At 57.5% G+C, this 19,444-nt stretch overlaps 1 protein-coding gene and 1 long non-coding RNA gene across 2 annotated transcripts; one reads left to right on the top strand and one right to left on the bottom strand.

The window, feature by feature from the left end:
* Positions 1-541: 541 nt before the first annotated feature.
* LOC129737520 (uncharacterized) lies at positions 542-6,538 on the bottom strand. Its single transcript, XR_008735411.1, has 2 exons — positions 1,145-6,538; positions 542-892 (listed from the first exon to the last, which is right to left on the bottom strand). It is a non-coding gene; the product is annotated as an uncharacterized LOC129737520 (long non-coding RNA).
* Positions 6,539-6,699: 161 nt separating this feature from the next.
* FMOD (fibromodulin) lies at positions 6,700-18,204 on the top strand. Its single transcript, XM_005447061.4, has 3 exons — positions 6,700-10,589; positions 12,921-13,931; positions 15,986-18,204. Exons 2-3 carry the CDS (start codon positions 12,941-12,943, stop codon positions 16,135-16,137), a joined length of 1,143 nt encoding a protein of 380 aa, XP_005447118.1. The 5' UTR covers positions 6,700-10,589; positions 12,921-12,940; the 3' UTR covers positions 16,138-18,204.
* Positions 18,205-19,444: the final 1,240 nt, after the last annotated feature.

Here is a 19,444-nt window from a genome sequence, read left to right as displayed (position 1 = left end):
AAACCAAATAAACACGTTCCCACCCCTCCCGTGTGGCAGCTCAGGGAAGGACCCCGCTGGGATCAAGGCCATCTTTGGGGCTGAGTCCCATTTAAATACCTGGGGGGGCTCCTGGAGGTTGCACCAGCAGTGACAGTGTTTGCTCATGGTTTGCTGTTAAACACACCTGAATGGAGACATTTACTTAGGATTTCACATTATTAACAGCCACAGCAGGAAAAGGTCGGGGAAAGAAAAAGCCGATGTTATTTCCCCAAGGAAATGCTTGGTGAGAGGATGCTGCCGGAGTTTCCTCCAGCACCTCCATAGCAAAGGGGAATTTTCTCCTTTAAAACACCCAGAGAAAGAAGCATCCAAAAAAATTGCTGGAGGGAAACCCCCTCGAGGTGACCAGGATGCCAGTTGCTGGGACTGGGATGCCCCGGAGCCAACACCGGGTACCGCTGGCAGCCCAAACTGTGCAGAACCATTCATCACCAGCCCTCGGGGGCGTTCCATGAGAGGATTAATTAAATTTTACACACAGAACTTAGCGCAGGGCTGGGTGTGATCATGCATTATTCATACGTTCAATAACACAGCTGATTTATTAATGAAAAGGTCAGACTCCCTGGAAGTGAAGGCTTGTTGTAAAATTGCTTTGAGCTGGGATGTTTCGGAGAAGCTGCTGGAGCACTGCCGGCATGGGGCTCGGGCTGGGACCGCGACGGCACGGTGAGAGCTGCCCTGTTCCTCACAGCCCATTAATCCCTACGGAAGCACGTTCCCACTCCAGCGCAGGCAGACAGCAGTGGAAATGTATATGCAGGAACCTGGAGGAGTATAGCAGCATCTATAGGGGTGGCTGCCCGGCTGTCTCCTCCCCGCAGCCGCTGCTTCAGCCATGGAGGACCTGGGGAGCCAAAGAGACCCAGAGCTTACACATCAGCATCTCGGTCTTGCAGGGAAAAGGGAGAAAAAGCCACAGGCAGCCAACCCCTCCCTCCAGCGCGGTGCGGGCCGGGAGGGAGCTGGCTGGCGGCAGGGAGAGCAGAGGCAGGAGCCATCTCCAAAAAAAAAAAAAAAAAACGCAAAAAGGAAGGAAATCCTTATAGCAGGAGCTGTTTCCCCTGGGATTACTCTTGGGGACTAATAGGCCATCTACCCCTCAGCCCCGTATTTAGCTTCGGGCACCCTATTTCTTCTCCTCACCTCTCTTGAGGAGGGCAGCAAACGCGGTGCTTGGGGCTGAGCTGTGACCAGCCTGGCTCTTCCCAGGGTAATACAGGAACCAAGAACGTCTCCAGCGTTTTCACGCCCCCGGTGCTGTCCTGTGTCCCTGACACGGTGCGGTGCTCACACGATGTGCTTGCATGTCATGGCCAAGAGGATGGGTGCCTGCAAACAGCAAAGGGGGCAGACTGTGGGAGTGCAGAGACACCCCCAAAACTGGGTCCGTGGCTCAGGCTCAGCCCTTCCCATCGCTGCTGAAGGCACCAGCTGCCCCCTTTCCCTGCACCCCCTGCACGGTCCGGCAGCAGCTGGGGCCAGCTGTCAGGCTCAGCTCAGCAGCAGTTTCCTTCTGTCTTTGAAGGCAGAGACAAAACCGAGCCCCAGAGCCAGGGAGAGGTCCCGGGGCTCCCAGACACAATGTGCTCCATTGTGCAATGGCGAAGGGAAGGATGAAGAGGAAAAAAGGGGGGAGAAAAACACCCCGGGGGCTCGGGGGGCCGTGCAGGTAGGGACGCAGCCAAGGTGCAAGCCCTAAGCCCTAAGGAGTGGAGAGGGTCAGAGGCGAGCAAGGAAATTGCTGGAACCAGTTGGGGGGGGGACGGGGCTTTTCCAGATGCCTCTGCTCGGTGGGCTGAGGCTGGGAGGAGGCCAGGAGCACTGGGCAGGCATTTGCCACGGATTCCTGCTTGTTTCTGCAGAGCTGAAACCCCCGGACACCCCCGGAGCCTCCGCAGGGGAGAGGTGCTGGGTCCAGTAACCAGCTTTTCCCAGGGCAAACAGGCGCCCCGAGGGCAGGAGGAGAAGCCACTGGTGCCTCCGCTGGGGACGATGGAGTGGAGGCAGCTGGCAGCCGTCCCTGCTGCGATCAGCCCTCACACACTGTCCTCAGAGACGGCCAGCGGAAAAACGAAGGAAAACAAAGCAAGAATTTATCAAACCACATGTAGCGCGGCTGGGGCACATCTCATCCAGCCCTCCCGCTGCCGGCACCGCCGAGGAGGGGAACGCAGCAGGGCACGGGAGCAGAGGTCTGCCAGCCCCTGACATGAGCACAGGGGGTTCGTGCCAGCTCCGGGCAGTGACACATGCCGCTGGGATAACCCGGGTGAGAGCCTGCGGCAGGGACACGGGTGCCCCAGCTGTGGGGACAGCCCCAGCTGGGTGCAGGAGGGGTCGAATCTCAGGCTGGGGTGGCTCAGCAGCTGCACCATCACACTTCTCAGCCTGCTCCTGTCCCCGAGGAGCTGCCAGACTCCCTGTCTGCCTTCACTCTCTCTTCTCGACTTGCAGAGATGCAGTGATGGAGACCTGGTGGCTGCCAGGCTGGACGCAGAGCTCCCCCATGCTCTGCACACCGGTGGCCCGCGCACAGCTCTGCCCATGGCAACACTCACCCCCAGCCCCCCAGAAGTCACCCCACTGCTTCTGGGGGTGCTGGGGGCAGCTCAGCCCCAGCAGATACCTGCCTGCACCAGGCACTTGCCCACAGACAGGAGCGGGTGTTGTTTTCTCCCTGCCAGCAGCCAGAACGCTCGCCGAGATTTCCAAGCATCCGTATTCAGGGCTGTCGGGAAGAAGCCGCTTTGATCATTGCTAATTATTGCTCACGGGCTGACAGCACCCGCATGAGCTCTGCAGCACCCAGCCCACCCCCAACTCTGCCGCATCTGCCCACGGACCCCCGGCAGCCCCTCGCCACCTTGGCCCCTGCCTGTCCCACTCCATGGGGCCGTAGCACCATGCCCAGATTATCCACATCCCAGCGCCCACCCTCTGGGGCAGAGGTGACCAGGGATGTGCCCCAGCACCCAGGGCATGGAGAGAGGGGCACTGCCACCCCAAACCCAGGGGGTTGGTCCTCTCCCTCCAACGCCACCTCCTTCTAAATGCTCTTTTTATTCCCATAAATTGCAAAGGTGCTGCCAGGACCCCAAGTTTCCCCCAAACAACTCAATTCAGCTGAACAGCAAGTGAAAGCAGTGAACGCCCACGCCCTGCTTCTTGCTCCTGTTTATCTCCAAAGCTTTTTTTTTGCCTTTTTTTTTTTTCTTTTATAAAAAAGAAAGCCATGCCTGCCCTTAATCTGGAGGAGTGTTTGCAGCTCGGCAGAAGGCTTGGAGCGCGGTGATGGGAGCCAGGGCAGGGGAGGGCAGGGGCTCGCTGCAGTGACCCCTGGCAGGGCGCAGCTCTGCTCTGGGAGAAGCGATGCCAGGGCAAAGAGGCTTTGAGCACCAGGACAACTTGATTTGTTTGCTAGCGCAGGAAGCCAGGTGGCAGGAGCAGGCAGGAACGCTAATGGGTTTCCCAGGCAGCTGATGTTTCGCTTTTCTTTTTTTTCTTTCTTTTTTTTTTCTTTTTTCTATTTTTTTTTTTTCATATTTCAGATGCTTTAGAGAGAAAAACAGCCCGCGCACCATTTGGACAGGGAGCTCAGTGCCATGACCTTCCCAGAGCTGGGGGTACCTGGGAATCTGGAGGGACCCACGAGGCACTGGGGAAGGGCTGAGCGTGCCATGGGATGGCCAGGCTGGGGGGCTCATCACAGGGCTGTGAGGATGCACCTGGCTGCAGAGGGCACAGCGGGACAGGATCAGGCCCTGCCTTCCCCCCCTGCCCACCAGCTCTGCCACCCCCACCCCAGGACTGGCTGCATTTCACTAACGGGAGTAGATTTGGGAGGCTGTGTATTTTAAGACCATCAGCATCATTTAATAGTGATGATAGACGTGTGGTTTTAAAGGCACCCTGGGACAGGGATATTCACCCTGCTCCGCTCTGATGGTCCCTGCTGAGCCAGGAGGGACCCCCAGCAGCTTGATTCTGTGTGCCAGGACCCCCTCCCTGTTCGCTGCCTGGTGCAGCTCAGACTGCTGGTTATAATTTATTAATCTCTACACAGGTTTATATTTGGCTCCCAGTGTGTCTGCAAATCTGTTTGCGGAGAGGTTTGGGTACCAAGCACGCCTTGGGGGAGGAACCCTCCAAGCTGCAGAGGAGAGGCTTGGGGCTGGGGAAGGGGGTTGGGGACAGGTTTGGGGACAGGCAGAGATGGGACCCTTGGGCTCAGCGCTCTGCAAGAGGGCTCTGAAGCTCCCTGCTTGTAGGAAACATGACATGAGATTTTCCCCATCCAGGAGCCTCAGTCAATGGGCTGGAATGAACCTGTTCCCTCCTGCTGTTTGTTCAGGAGAGCTGGGAGGCTTCGGAGAGGAGCCAAGCGTTCAAAGGGCCTTTGAAAATGTGAATTGAAGGCTCTGAGCAAGGAATTGCTGCATTTTTCGCCTTTTGCTCCTTGGACAGCTGCAGCCAGTGCCTGGCAGCCTTCAGAGCTACCTTGATGCCATGGTGGGGACAGAAGGGGAGAGGCAGCTTGGTCCCGACAGGCCACCTTGCTCAGCCACAAAGCACAGAGCAATCACCACCAGCAAATGTCCTGGGGCTTCCCATGCCCCTGTCCCCTCCTAAGATCCAGCAAGGGGCAGAGAGCTGCTGCCACGTCCCAGTGGAGCTTCTCCGTCCCGTGGTGGTGAGCACAGGGGCTCTGGGTTTGGACATCCATCACCCTGGGGGGCAGGGGCAGGTCCTGTGCCAGGCTGATGCAGATCAGGGTACAGCAGTCCCACAGATGGGGCTGGGAAGATGTCAGAATCCTGCCGGGTTTGGTCCCGACACCACGTGATAGCCACAAGCAGAACTGAATGATGCCCACGCAGCCGTGGGCAAACATCTGCGTCAAAAGCCTGGGCACAGGCAATAAATCACGGCAGCAGAAGAGCCTGTGACACCTGATGGGACTTGGTGATCTTTGCAGCTGGCAGCTCCCTCGCTGGCCTCCCGAGTGGATTTGCACTTGGCTAATTTTGCATGAACTGGTCTCCTGGCTCCCCTGCAAAACCCAGAGGCTCTCAAATGTATTTCACTGCGTGCTTGTAACCAGCCTCCGTTAGCCGTGGAGATGTTAGCAGTGTAAAGCACACATCCAGGGACAGGCGAGGGAGCGACGGGATGAGGAAACGCTTCATAGTTTCCAGCTCTGTTCCAAATTAAGCACTTAACCTTTTTAAACACATTTTACAGTGGTTGTAATAAGCTCTGACCCTCTTTGTGCTGAGACATCTTCTCCCGGCACAGCCCAGGGTACCAGCCACGCTGCGAGGGGGGAGGCACTGGAGCCCGTGGATGGAGATTTCAGAAATCCAGCATCTTGAGCTTGCAGGGAGGGTGATGAGAGCACACACACTGAGACACTGGGTATCCAGAGCCACGTCTGTGGGACTGGGAGCTGTGGAATAGGCTGCAGGGACATTCCTGGGTGTGGGTGCTGGGATGCTTGAGTCCACCCCATAATAACCCGCAGGCCCTGAGAGACCGGGGAGCTATTACATGAGACTCCAGAGCCCCAAAGGCAGCCTGTAATTACAGTGGGATGGGGCAAAGGCTTCCCCAGCCAAATCAGTATTTCCCAGTGCCGGCAGCCGTGCCAAGCCAGCAGTTGGGGTGGGTAAGGGGCAGTTTGGGGTCTGCTTTCCTCCTCTGTCCCCCACCGCCACCCCCCCAGGAGACCTGGAAGCCACTGCCGGACCACGATGGGATGGACAAGCGAGGACGGGGGCTGCAGGGCTGCTCTGCCCAGTGCAAAGGCAGGTGGCACTTGGGGGTGGCACTGGGTACACGTAGTGTGCCCAGGACAGGGGACAGAGCAGCAGCAAGGGGGCATGGATGGGGGCCGGCAGCTGGCAACCCCCTTATTTTTGGTGCAGGCATTTTTTTGGAGCCCCATGGCACGGAGCATCTGGGGCTGGGGCATGGGATGCGAGCGAGGGGGGGCTGCAGCCGGCCACCGATTCCACGACGCTGGGTATCCCACAGGAGGAAGAGGAGGGGAACGGGCGGAGGGCGAGGATTCCCAGCCGAGGGCTGCCTGTCATCCCCTTTCTCGCCAGGGAGAGCCTGGGCTGAGCCCTTGCAGCTGGTTGCAGGCAAAGGAAGCGTTGAAGCACCTCCCGTGGAAATTGGGTGACCCCGGGAGCCCCAGGAGCATTGGACGGCGCTGACACACGGGAGCCGCGGCGTGAGCATCGCCCCAACAGCCCGCGCCCCACTCAGGGGTTCCAGCAGAGTCCCCCCGGGCTCGCTCAGCAGTCCCGCCGTCTCCAAGTGACCAGCTCCCTCCGGATTGCCTCAAATCTCGATTCAAGAATGTTGTTTGGGCTGAAGAATGTATCGCTAAAAAAGAAAAAAAGGGAAAAGGGAGGCCCGGGGCGAGAAGGGAGGTGGAGGGAGGGTTCACCCTGCCCTTCCGCACTGACCTTTGTGTTTTCGGGGGGGGGGGGGGAGGGGGGGCTCCAGCCGCTCGGTGTAGATGTTTGCCAGATGTTGAGCACCTTCCCCCCACCCAGCTGAGCCCATCACCCCTGTTCCCCCCTACCCTGCTGCCTGCACCCCCTAAGGACCCCACCTGCCTGCCTGCTCGTCTTGCAGCCACCCTCAGAAATCAGGTGGGGGCTTTTAGGTGAGTTTGTTCTCGGCAGAGCCCTTTGAAAAGGAGCAGCACAGCCCTGGTGGGGGCATCCAAGATGATAACGGCTCTGAAAGTCACAGAGCTGCTCCTGCAAGCAGAGGAGAGCCTCAGGCACCCTGCAGACACCAGCACTCCCACTTTGGGGTGCAGCCAGAGGAAGGAGAGGGCTCCGGGCACGGCACAGCGGGATGGAGCCATGCAGAGGTACCTGGAGAAGGGCACTCGCTGCCAGTGCCCACACGAGCAGTTTCTCTGCGTTTCACAAAGGCTGGAAGGAGCCAGGACTAGTGAGGAAGAGGAGATTTAGGTTGCAAACATCCAGAAAGACGGTGCAAACCTGGGAGCCGCGGACCTCCGGGCACTGGCTCCAGAGCCTTTCTGCTCAGGTGTTTGTAGTCTGAGCCTTGTCAGGAAGCCTGATGCAAAGAAGGGGCTCTGGATCACGGCTTCATGGGTCACTCCACCACGCAGGCTCTGCCCCACACATTTCCACACACACCCCTGCCTGAGCAAGGCTGGAGATGCCAAGGGACAAGGTCTCCTTGGCTCCTACTTGGACTCTTGTCACTGGAGTCCCTTAAAAGAGCAGCTGGGACCTTCACCCTTCAGGGATCTGCCTTTAAAGCCAAGGTCTAGGAGGGGACCTGAAGGACTTTCCAGGCAGCCAGGGCAGGGCATGGTGAGGTTGCTACACAAGCAGCCCTGTCTTCAAGCACCCTGAGCCCAGCGGGGCTGGTAACCCCCTCCCAGGACAGGGAGGGCCATGGAAATTAAAGAAAATAGCATGAGTGGGAGGACAGAGCAGCCAACAGCTCCAGCAGAGCTGAAACTTCTTGGAAATGTAGAAGAGGCAGAAATAACATTTCCATGAGTAAAAAGGGAAGCTGCTCTAGAAGTAGCCACGCTTATGACAGCCACTGGTTTTGGATGCCCACGGTAGGTTTAATAGTTCGTCCAGGCAGAACGAGCTTTAGCCTTAGCAGGAGCATCAGAGAGTTTTGTTTCTTCGTTATGCTGTGCAGCGTTTGGTCCCCCTGCCAAAAGCATCCTGATAAACCCGTGTCCATCCCCGAAGAAGACAACACTCCCGGCTCCAAGCGCAGGATTTGCAAATTAAAGGCAAACTCGGGCCAGATTCAGTGGTTTCAAATACAAAGCTCAAGAGTATTTGATCAAAACAACTGGAACAAACCCAACCAAAATAGACACTGTTCACATCAGTTTGATTTAGAAAACCAAAGCAAACCAATACAGGCATCTGTCTGGCCCTGATGAGACGCAGACTGTGACCGCTGGAATAACTGCTCCGGATGAGATTATGCAGCGATAGGGACAATTGGCTTCGAGCAAACAGGACGGCATGTTCCCAGCTCCTGTCACCAGTTCAGGGCTTTCTCTGAACCGTCAGCAATAGGGAAGAGGTGTTTATAGGAGGAGACAGTGAAAAAGTTTAATGGAAGTCACTTGGGAGAGAGAGAGGAGCTGGTTTGCACTGAGGTCTTAGCAACACACCAGGCACATGGACCACACCAGAGAGCCCCACTTGCAGCTTGGGAGGTGCCAGACACGTGGAGCATGGGATTTCGAGGTTGGATGGAGAAAAAGAGACATATGTGGTTCTTTAGACAGTAAAGTTTCACTTCCCTGAGATAGTCCGAACCAGCTCATCCCAGGATGAGATTAAACAGAAAGTCCTGGTGGCTGTGGGCAACACACGAACTGAGCTTAAGCACGTTGTTATTTTCTGGTTTAGGCTGGGAAAGGGGGATGTGGCCATGGGGATTGGCACCACGGGAGCCAGCTCATGTGGGGAGGGGTCCTCAGCATCTCCTGGGGGACCCCCAACCCCGGCACCCCCAGCAGGGCCTGACCCCAGCAGGCACTGGGGGACAGCCTCCCCCAAAGGGACCATGTCCTGGGTCATGAATATTTTTAATTTCTGGAGGATGGAGAGGCCACACTCCTTATCTAACCTAGCTGGGGACAATTTGCTTTTCCAGAGAAACATCCAAGCCCTGTGAAAGCCTCCGAGCTGCTGGCCACCAGGACACCTCGAGCTGCCAGAGATGTGACGCTGGTTGACACCATCCAAGCGCCGAGCAGCAGATGTTACTGGCTGCCACTACCCTCCCCACCATTCTCCCCTGGAACGGAGCTCCCTGGCAGTGGGAACAGATCCCTCCAAGCAGGGTCATTCTCAGCATCAGCTCAGAGCCTTGAACCACCTCCCTGCCTGTGGTGAGAGCCCTTCTCCAGCCGCCCCGCGCCACTGCAAGCTGCCGTGGCAATGCTCGATGGGGAAGAAAAGATGCTACCAGCCACATGGGAGACCCCCACCCCACTTTACCAGGGTTTTGCCTCCTTTTGGACAGCACTACCCGCCCCCCCGTCCTCTTTTCCCACTCAAAGGCAAGGCTTTCTCTGAATCCTCTCCTTGCAGATCCCGGCCCCGTGCTGTGGTGCAACGCGCTGCGCTTTCCAGGCACACTCTTCCTTCCCAACTAAACCGCCTTTCTGGCAAAGTCCCCACTGTACAGCGTGTCCCTCGCAACCCCGGCCACCAACCGCCCCGCACATTCCTCCTCCTTACAAACAGGACCTTCGGAGCAGAGCGATAAGGATCTTTGCAAGGCTCCCCAGGGGAAGAGGATGTTTTGGCTGGGAAATTTCAATGAAAAGCAAGGAGAAAGAGAGCCTGGAGGGAGTCTGGCACCTGCTGAGCTTCACTAAGTAATTCCAGGCTCCTAGGAGGACCTGGGCGTGTTGCTGGAGCCGGGCATGGGGATGCCGATGGGCGGTCAGGGCTCCTCCTTTCCTTGTGGGAGGAAATGCTTCGACAGCCCTGGAAGAGCTGTCTCCAAAGTTAAAATGCAGAGAAAGCCAGGATGGGGACCAGGGGGGCCGTGACAGCACCCACTGCTCCCTTGCTCTGCAGGGCCCCCCAGGGCAAGGCTGGCACCGGGAGGCGATGAGCCTTGTGACAGGGAGAGCTGCGAGCTCTCGTGTCTCTGCACAAGCACGGTCACCCTCAGCACACGCACCCCTGCCCCATCCCCTCGCACCCACCCGTGGGGTATGGGGACACCCCTCATCCCAGGCGGGTGGGCACAGCCTGCAGAAATGCCAGCTTGGCATCTCTCTCTCCTGCCAAGCTGAAGACAAATTCCTGCTGTCACAGTGGCCCTTTGGTAGGCAATTTATTTACCTTGGATGCTGAAGCCTTATCGTTCATGGAAATGTTTATCCTAAATATTTAATAGCAGGACTGCATAAACTGAGGCTTCCTGGGGAAGAAGCCCAGGCTGTAGTTGGAGCAAGCACTAATGTCTCTTCTCCTAGTATTGCAAAAGTTAAAAGATAATTTCTTGCTTCTCCCTAAAAATCACATCCTCAGCGCCTCAAAATTAGATATTTTTTAATCTGGCCGGAGGCCTCCTCATCGCTTCCTGATGAGAAACACAGGAGACCTAACAACACCCCTTTTAAAAACAACATCCCTGATTCCACTAACTCGTTAAACAGAAAGAGCCTGAAAAGTGCCAACACTCCTATGAGAAAAGACGGGAGAGAGAGAGAGAGAGAGAGACAGAGAGAGAGAGGGAGGAAAGAAAAAGCAGGTTATTTATAACGCCAGGCAGCATTAGGGTCTCTTCAGTCTCTCCTGCAAACTGGCTGCTGCTGGGAGGTCACTCCCCAAAAAACCTGCTGAGCCCGTGACCTGCAAGCACAATATTTGATCTGGGATCTGGGGCGGGCACCAGCCTTTGCAAATTGGGAGACACACTCACATGCTGCTTGACGCACGGGAGATCCCAGAGAAGAGCAGCGAGGCTTTGGAAAGGAGGCTTTTAGCTTGGTAAGTCCGTCTCTATATTTATTATGATTTTTTTTTTTTTTTTTAAGCCTGATTTCCATACCCCTGCCTCGGCGGGCGGGCAGCTGCCACGCAAAGCACATGCCAGCGACACGGGTGGCACAGCTTGAAAGCCAGCGCTCCCAAGCCACGGCAGTGGGGAAGCCCTCTCCTGCGACCCACAGCTCTCGCCCCTCTGGCAGCTCCTTGCCCCCTGGGCTGGGAGCTGGACACCTACAACCATCGACACCCAGGTGCAGGCAGTGCTGCCTCCCTGCCCATCCCGGCTCTGCCCGTCCCGTCTGACGGGATGCAGGGAAGCCGGTTTCATGCCTGGCACAGCAGCAACGGGCCAAGCCCATGGATGGCCACAGACCATCCCCTTTGGAGAAGTCCCTTTCTCCAAAACCTGCTCCCTCCTGGAGTGAGGGGCTGGCCCCACTATCCCAGCAGCCTCTGGCACGGGAGCATGGGTACCAGGAGATGACACGGATCTCGTGGCCGGCACGCTCAGCTCAGATCCCACCCCAAAATCAGGGCTGAAGCCCACCGGGGAGGGGACAAGCAACCTTCAAAAGAAGCGGTGGGCAGCGGTGTCTCCTGAGGACAGACTCTGGGGTTACCAGTACACTGAAGGGGACCACTAGGAAAAGTGGAGGGACCCCACGGGTCGGTCCTGCCCTGCAGAGAGGGCCCCCCTGGGAGGGGGCTGCCAAGCAGCTCTGCACGGGTGGAGAAGCCCCTGCGCAGAGCAGGGCGGCTCTGGTATTTCAGCAGGCAGAGAGCCCTGGAGCAGAATGGAGGAGGAGAAGAAACTCCTCTGTGACTGCCAAGCTCCCCCATTGCACACAGCATCCCGGAGGACCACATCTGATCTGCCCTCGGCCACACGAGCGCACGGAGGGGGAAGGAGGGAGAGCAGGAGAAAGCCAGGGAGCCATGCCTGCCCGCCGCCACCTCAATCCCTCTTTTCTTCCAAGCACGAGCAGCCTGCCAGTTTGCCTCGGTGGCAGGGCGGCCGCCGGCTGGGAGCAGACTGTGCCCTCTTTGTCTGCCAGGCGAGACATCCCCTCCTCGCTGTGGGGTGGGGACGTGGTGGGGTTCCATTGGGACACCCCGCGGCCACCCCCTGGCACGGTGAGGAGGGACAGTGGCCCATGCCCGAGCATCACCCGCAGCACGGCTGCCGGCGCGGAGCTGGCAGGGATGCACCAGCAGCTCCGCGCTCCCAGACACGCGTACAGGAGCCAGCAGGCAGGAGCGACTCCTCTCCCCCTCCGAACAGCCCGCGTATTTCCTGGAGGCATTTCAAGCTGCTCTGTGTGCTCATTTCGCCCCGAGATGAGGCGTCAGGATGAACTGCCCGGGCTGGAGTCCTCCAGCGCCAGCGCCGCGGTGTGCCGGCACGCTGCCCTGGGCATGGCATGGGGCAGCGGTGAAGTCCACGTCAAGCCAAGGGGCTCGGGGACAGGCCTGCCTTGCTCCGAGCCCTCAGCCCTGCTCTCCTCCTGGCTGTCAGCCCTCGGCCGGCTGGATTTCATAAGCAGGGTCCAAGCACCAGGTGACAGCTCCCTCTCTCCCTGGTCACACTGGCCTCGAGGGGCCGGTGGATGCTGCCGCTTTTCACGTCGGGGCTGAGCTCAGGGAAATCGAAGCTTGAAAGTGATTTCATTTAAAAAAATAAGCCAGAATGTGTTTACCAGGATTTACATCAGTCCTAAGCAGCATGAGCATCCTGCGTTTCTGTGGGGGAAGGGAGAGCTGGATGAAACCCACAGCGTATCATGTAGCCAGCGAGTGTAGCATAAATATAGCTCCATTGAAACATGCCTTGAGCTCCATCAACCTGTTCCCACAGCCATGGCTCCCTGCTTGGCCAGAGAGTGTCCGTGTCCCTTCTCCTCCCTCCGTGCAGGGCCGGCGCAGGCACATCCCAGGCACCCTGGAGCAGAGCTGCGTGCCCTGACACAAATTCAGACCATGCATCCCATATCTCCATCCTCTACACAGTTGTAAGAGAAATACCCATAAGTAAAGATTTTGCAAGCAGATATCCGCTGGGATGGAGGTTTCTAGCAGGCCTGAGGTGGAAAGGGGACTGACCAGCTACCTGCAGGCAGGGGACATGTGTTCAGCCACAATTTTTTGGGTAGGATTCACCCAGGTCCCCTGGTTCTCCAGCTCTGCTGCCAAGTGCCACCAACCCCACGCAGGGCTGCTGCCACATCCACCCCCACCGGGTGCCCAGGCCACGGGGTGCAGCTCGCCTGCCTCCAGCTCTTCCATCAGGCCTGACTCTGCTGATGGTTTCCTCCCCATTTCTCCCCCACCCAGGTCCCTCCAGCATCGGCACCATGCGTTGGGCCACCGTCCTGATCATCGCTGGGCTCTGCGGAGCCTCGCTGGGCCAGTACAATGAAGAAGAAGACATGGCTTGGTTACAATACTACATACGGCAGTCCCGTATGTCCTCCTACAACTACATGCCCTACTACGAGGATGACAACACCCCTTACGTGTACTCTTACCTCCCAGCCCCAGACACAGAGGCAGAGCCCGGCCCTGAACCTCAGCAAGCCCTTTCCTGGCAGTGTCCCCAGGAGTGTGATTGCCCCCCTAACTTCTCATCAGCCATGTACTGTGACACCCGTAACCTGAGGTACCTGCCCTTCGTGCCTTCCCGCATGAAATACGTCTACTTCCAGAACAACCAGATCACCGCCATCCAAGAGGGAGCTTTCGACAACGCCACGGAGCTGGAATGGCTCGCGCTGCACAACAACCAGATCAACAGTGAGAAGATGGGCAAGAGGGTCTTTGCCAAACTCAAAAACCTGGAGAGGTTGTACATGAACAACAACAACCTAACCAAGATGCCCAGCCCCTTGCCCCGGTCCCTGAGAGAGCTCCACTTGTCTTACAACCAGATCTCCAGGGTCCCCTCCAACGCTCTGGAGGGTCTGGAGAACCTCACAGCCTTGTACCTCAGCCACAACTACATTTTTGAGATGGGAGCATCCCTCAAAGGACTCAAGTCCTTGATCCTTGCTGATCTGAGCTACAACCACCTCAGGAAAGTCCCCGATGGGCTCCCAATGGCTTTGGAACAGCTCTACCTAGAGTACAACTACATCAACACCATCCCTGATGACTATTTCAAGGTCTCTCCCAAGCTGCTCTATGTACGGATGTCCCACAACAGCCTAACGAATCAAGGTCTCTCTACCAACACTTTCAACAGCAGCAGCATCCTCGAGCTGGACCTCTCTTACAACAGGCTCCAGAAGATCCCCCGGGTCAGCACCAACCTCGAGAACCTCTACCTTCAAGGGAACCAAATCAACGGTGAGTAGGAACTCATCAACCAAAGTGCGGTGGTGCAGGGGATGGTGGTGCAACAGAGGGATGGGGAGATGAGGATGCAGAACCTCCTGTGGGAGGCTACCTGGGGTAGTGGTTTGAGTAGGAAGCTGGAATTTGGCAGCTTCTAGGTGGCCCTCAGCAAGGCAGGAATGGGGCCTGTTGTGTCCCAGCACAGCTGGAGCTGAGAGGCTCCCAGCCCTGAACGCTCCCGTGTGACCCACAGAGCCATCACACTGGTTTTACTGAGCATTTATCCAAAGCCTGAGCATCTTCTGGTTAGAGATGCCAGAAATCAGCTGTGGGTAGAAGCACAACCTGGGAAGGGGACTACAGCCATAGCCCAGCATTGCACACAGGCTGAGGGGTCACCAGTAGAGAGACAGAGGTGGGGGGTCCCCACAACCACAGTCATTGCACGTGGGAACACGCATCACCCCCGCCAGCACTAACGCAGGGGACAGGGATGTACCCCGTGATACCCAGTGGTCTGCAGCGCTCAGTACCAGTGCAGCCCCCTTTGCCCACCTCCCACCCCACCTTGCAGGGCACCAGCACAGCCCAGGCACAGTCCATGGCCCCAAAGCCCCCCCCAGGGTCACGGTCTGCAGCCGAGGGGTGCATCCTTGCCAGGGCTGGGACAGACGGGAGCTCTTAGTTATTGAAGCCATCAACGCAGCATCTTCTGCCAGGACTAAAATTCACTCCACACAAATAAATAAAAGGAACAGATTGTTCTGGGGCTGCTATTTATAAAAATAAACTAGGGGGAAAAAAAACCCCAAGCATTCTCCTGGAAAAATCCAGGCTTGCTCCTCTCACCTGCCAGGCCCTGAGGGCAGGACCCTCCCGGAGCGGTGCTGGAGCCCCTGAGCAAGCCTGGGATGGGGACAGGGATGCATCCGTGCAGCCATCCGCTGTTGCATAGGAAACACGCAACCCCGCACCCGGGAACCAACTGAAACACAAAAACAAGAACAGATTCCCAACTGTTTGCTTTCAACATTTGTAGCTGTTAACGTCTGCCCACAAATGCCACGAAACCTCCGCAGAGCTGCGCAGGCTTTACAACAGCTTTTCCTCCAGCTGCGGTTTTTGCCTCTGACCTTTAAAGCATCCCCAGAAACAAGGGGGCTGCGGGTCCAGGGGTGCAGCACCAGCCTCGGGGGTGGGGGGCACATCCCACCCCATGGGGCATCAGCACTGGGGTCGTGCCCCACCAGCCACACAAGAGGCCCCCACTTGCCTCCCCACACACCACAGGGCTTGCAGCCCCCCCCCCCCAGCCCCAGCCTGGGGGCACAGGGGTCCCCCAGCACCCAGCTGAGCTCCCCAGCAGCAGCCTGGCCTGGAGCTTTGCTGCCCTCTAGTCCCAAATCCTGCACAGAATTTTTGGAGTTTGCTCCATCTCCTCCCTTCCAAACTGGACCCGAGTTTCCCTGCCTGGCACTGACAGCAGCCTGTGGCAGTTGAACAGGGAGGGGGTGTCTGCAGGCGTGGGATGGGGACAGGGACAGGGATGGGGATGGGGATGTCCGCCCTCCTGGACACGCTGCCTGGGTGGTCCTGTGGTAGCTGGGGAGAGCTGGGGCTGAAGGCTGTGGTGTACGAAGCCTCACAAAAGAGGCTGCAAAGGCAATTCCTGATAAAAAGCGGTGTTTTCCCTGTCTCCACCCGGCGTTTTCCCTACAAACATCCCAGCCAGGCTGGGCAAAGGCAGCCGAGTGTGGGCACCAGCACTGCTTCCAAACCCTTGAGCAGGCACAAACTCACGGGCTGCCTCCGAATATGGCAAGGAGCATCAGTTACCCTTTTATCTTGAGAGGGGAGGGTGTCAAGACCAAATTTGCGGGAATAATTGGTAATTGCTTTCCTTTTTTTCCTGCCTACCTTAACATAAACCAGCTCTTGGAGGTCGGTACCCACAAACCCATCCCCAGAGCAGCCCCACTTGACATTTCTCACATCACTCCCCAAGATCAGTCACATCATGAAGGTCAGAGCTGGGGCTCAGCTCTCTGTCTCCTCTCCCCCCGCAGAGTTCTCCATCAGCAGCTTCTGCACCGTGGTGGACGTCATGAACTACTCCAGGCTCCAGGTCTTGCGGCTCGACGGGAACGAGATCAAGCGAAACGCGGTGCCCCCCGATGCCCCGCTATGCCTGCGGCGTGCCACCATCATTGAGATCTAGCCTGGCCCTCCCCGGCCCCCACCCCATCCTCTGGACTTGGCTCCCCCATTCCTGGGGAGACACTCATGCCCATTTTAATGCAGCTTGACAGTTTGATTTGGCTTCCGCAATAGTGCAGTAAGGGTACTCCAGCGGCAGCCCACGTGGGTGGGCAGGAGCCATTCTTCCCCCAATGCTCCTTCTTCCCAGCTCTCCGGCCACGCAGGGTGGGACAGTCCTGGTACCATTCCCCCTCTTACCCCACCACAGCCACCCCCCAAAGTGCTGCATCCCCATTCATCCTTTCCCCAGGTTTGGGGAGGGATGCAGCAGGGATGGGGGAGAGCTCATCCTGCCTCCCAAACGTGGCACTGAGCACCTGAGCCCAGCAGGGAGGGGTTCAGGTGTGGGTCCCACACCTGAAGAACCAGCAGATCCAAACCCACCCACCCTGGGCCAGGTTCCAGCATTCACTGGGAGGGACACCCAGGAGGCTGGAAGCTGCATCAGTAAAGGGTTAAAGATGCTCTGGCTGCCAGCATCCCTCAGTCTAGGATGGGGAAGAGCGAGCACATCCACACTTGCCCCTCGGTTTTTTCCCCCCTTCCATCAGCCTCCTGCGCCAGAGAGAAAGGAGAGAAACCTTTCCTGCTGCTGCCGAGTGGCTGTCAGCTGCTGAGGTTAGAGACAAACACCCTGAGAAACAGCCTGTCTGGGGCCACGGCCGAGGTGGGTCTCACATTTTCCTCCTGGACCACTGGTTCGGGGCAGCGCTGGGATGGAGGGATGGGGCAGTTCCCAGTGCTGCCACCCCCAGCTGCCTGGGGACCCCCGCACACCTGGCTCCATCCCACCCCCCAGCCTGGCCTCAAGCTCCCTCCCTGCCCAGGCAACCAGGGTCTTCCAATTGGAAAAAAAAATAATAATATCAGTGTGACCTGTGCATCTGCAGCGCATTTGAATTTGCCAAAAGCCAAAACCACCCAGCTTGGTTCCTTGGACAGTTTAGTTTGAGAACCAAAAGGGGCAGCTGAGCTTTGGAGATGACCTGCGAAGCTGAAGAGGTCATCCAGACCCTCCGCATTTCCACTGCATGCCAACACTATAGCAACAAAAACCCAAAAAAACCTGTACTCTCACTGACGCATGAACTGTAGATATCGTACCAACGAATAAAGCCCTTTCTGTAACTGCACGAAACGTGTCTGAGGAATCCCAAACGCAGAGACCAGGGTCCCAGCATCTGGGTGCTTGGAGCCGTAACCTCCCCTCTCGCACACCAGATCTTTCTGCAGACATAATCCGGGCTGGATTTGCCGTCTAGTGGTTGTACCAGACACGACATGTGTGTACACCGCCTTCCAATGCTCCAGCATATCCCAGATGGGGTCCTGGACGTTTATAGAAGGAAAAAATGCACATGGAAAAGCAGCATCAGTTGAGAGGGAAGGGATGGCGGTGCCACTGGCACAGTACTCCCAGTTGTTATTTTCCGGATGCTTTCATATTCTCCAGCCTTCAGCCCTGCTTATTTTTAACAGCTAAGCTGGAGGATGCTTAAAAAGAGATATATTTCACATAAGCAGGATTTTGATAGCTCTGGAGTTGCACAGAAAGTGCCACTTCCCCGCCTGCGGGCCCCTGCGTGCACCAGGGGCTCGCCTGGTGCGGGGCTGGGGGCAGAGACTGCAGGCACTCTGGGGGGGGGGGGCAGGAGCTGGGCTCCCCCAAACAGCCCCCCCAGCTCCACCCGAGGCTCAGGAGGCAAGAAGACCCCGCTCAGGCCACCCCCTTACTCATCCTCTCCTGCATCCCAGGGATGCACACATCCTCATCACAGCCTCCCACAGCCAAACCCCATTCCCAGCAGAGATGCAACCCCCCGGCAGCGGGCTGGGGGACCCCCAGCTGAGGGGATCCCACTGCCCACCCAGCTGGCTGATGACTCCAGGGCTGTCACTAGATATCAGCATCCACACCCCCTCCCGAACCAACACCCGGCTTGGGGGGTCCACAGGGGTCTGTGCCCCATGACCACAGTGGGGGGGCTTTAGGGTCTGGCAGCAACCAAGCAAAACCCTGGGGAAGCTGCCACTGCTGCTTTATCCACACAGGGCGATCAGGATTGCTGATTTACACCAGCCGGGGCACTGGCTCTGCATCTGGCAGGGGTAAAGGTGAGGGGGTAGAGGGCCATTGAAACTCGCTACCCTCCTTTTCCCTCTCCTCCCCAAAAAAGGGGGGGGTGAGGAGACCCTATAGGGCCTGGTTGAGGCTACGAGTGCCCAGTCACTGCCTTGTTGTTGTGGGGATAGCAGGGATGGGGGCTTGCACCCCCTCCTCATTCTCCTCCTCCTCCTGTTGCTGGCAGGAGGTGCAGGGTCCAGTGTGCCCCAGCAGCCTGTATCGCACGATGAGGAAGAGGAGGAGGAGGAGACAAAGACACCCCACTGCTCCTGCCAGACCTTCTTTCCCCCACCATCACCCCACGTCTGCAGGGGGGCTCAGGCCACGGGCATTGGATCGGGACACCCACCTTGGGGCTGTCCCTGCATGACACCCTAAAAACCAGCAGCTCCCACAGCGTGCCCCATGGGGACAGGCAGGATTCCTCCGGAGCTCCCCTGGAAACCCCCAAACTCTGTCTCCACTTCTCTCCAGCCTCTTCCCCCAGATTCTTTTCCCCTCCTCCTTTTTTTTTTTTTTTTTAAATTTTTATTTTCCCATTGCAGCATCCCTCAGCGCAAACGCTTCCCAGCCTGTTTGCAAACATCCCTTTAGGAGAATGTTTCCCCAGGAAGTGCGGGATTTATGTTTAAAAACAACCACTCCAAATATTTTCCTTCGGAGAAGTACACAGGAAAGCGGGGAGGCTGCGGGCAATGGGTTTGACCCAACGCTGCCCCAAACGTGGCTGGAGGAGCCCGGGGTGGGTAAGAGCCACCACCCAGTGCAGGGACGTGAGCCACGGGCACGACATCGTCTCTGGGCTTCAAATCCAGCATGCAACCATTTGCAGAGCTGATGCAAGTCACGGCCGAGGGAAGTGTAACCCGGTGTCACGTCCTTCAGCGCTTCCCTTTGCTCAATTCTTCTCAGGCTCAACCTAAAACCTTTAACTGAGCGGAGGAGTTGTGAGGACAAAAGGATCGGTGGCCAGGTCACGGCTCCCACTGCCACGCCTGGCCATCTGCAGACGTGCTTACGATGTGACGAGCAATAAAAGTTGATTATTAATAAGCTGCTCGGATCCGTCCTGCAGCAGCTGCGACGTTGCTGGGAAGAGATAAGAAAACTGCAGAGGCAGCAGGAAAAAACACCGGGAGGG

The sequence above is a fragment of the Falco cherrug genome, chromosome 16 (assembly GCF_023634085.1).
Source record: "Falco cherrug isolate bFalChe1 chromosome 16, bFalChe1.pri, whole genome shotgun sequence".
Classification (NCBI taxonomy): Eukaryota; Metazoa; Chordata; class Aves; order Falconiformes; family Falconidae; genus Falco; species Falco cherrug.
Note: the sequence above shows the minus strand (reverse complement) of the source record. Positions and strands in the feature narration are given on the sequence as shown.

Bases quoted from the DNA above. Each gene is read 5' to 3' on its own strand.
- FMOD (XM_005447061.4), top strand. From the start codon at position 12,941: ATGCGTTGGGCCACCGTCCTGATCATCGCTGGGCTCTGCGGAGCCTCG. The intron at 13,932-15,985 runs GTGAGTAGGAAC...CTCCCCCCGCAG, and splicing joins TCAAGGGAACCAAATCAACG to AGTTCTCCATCAGCAGCTTC.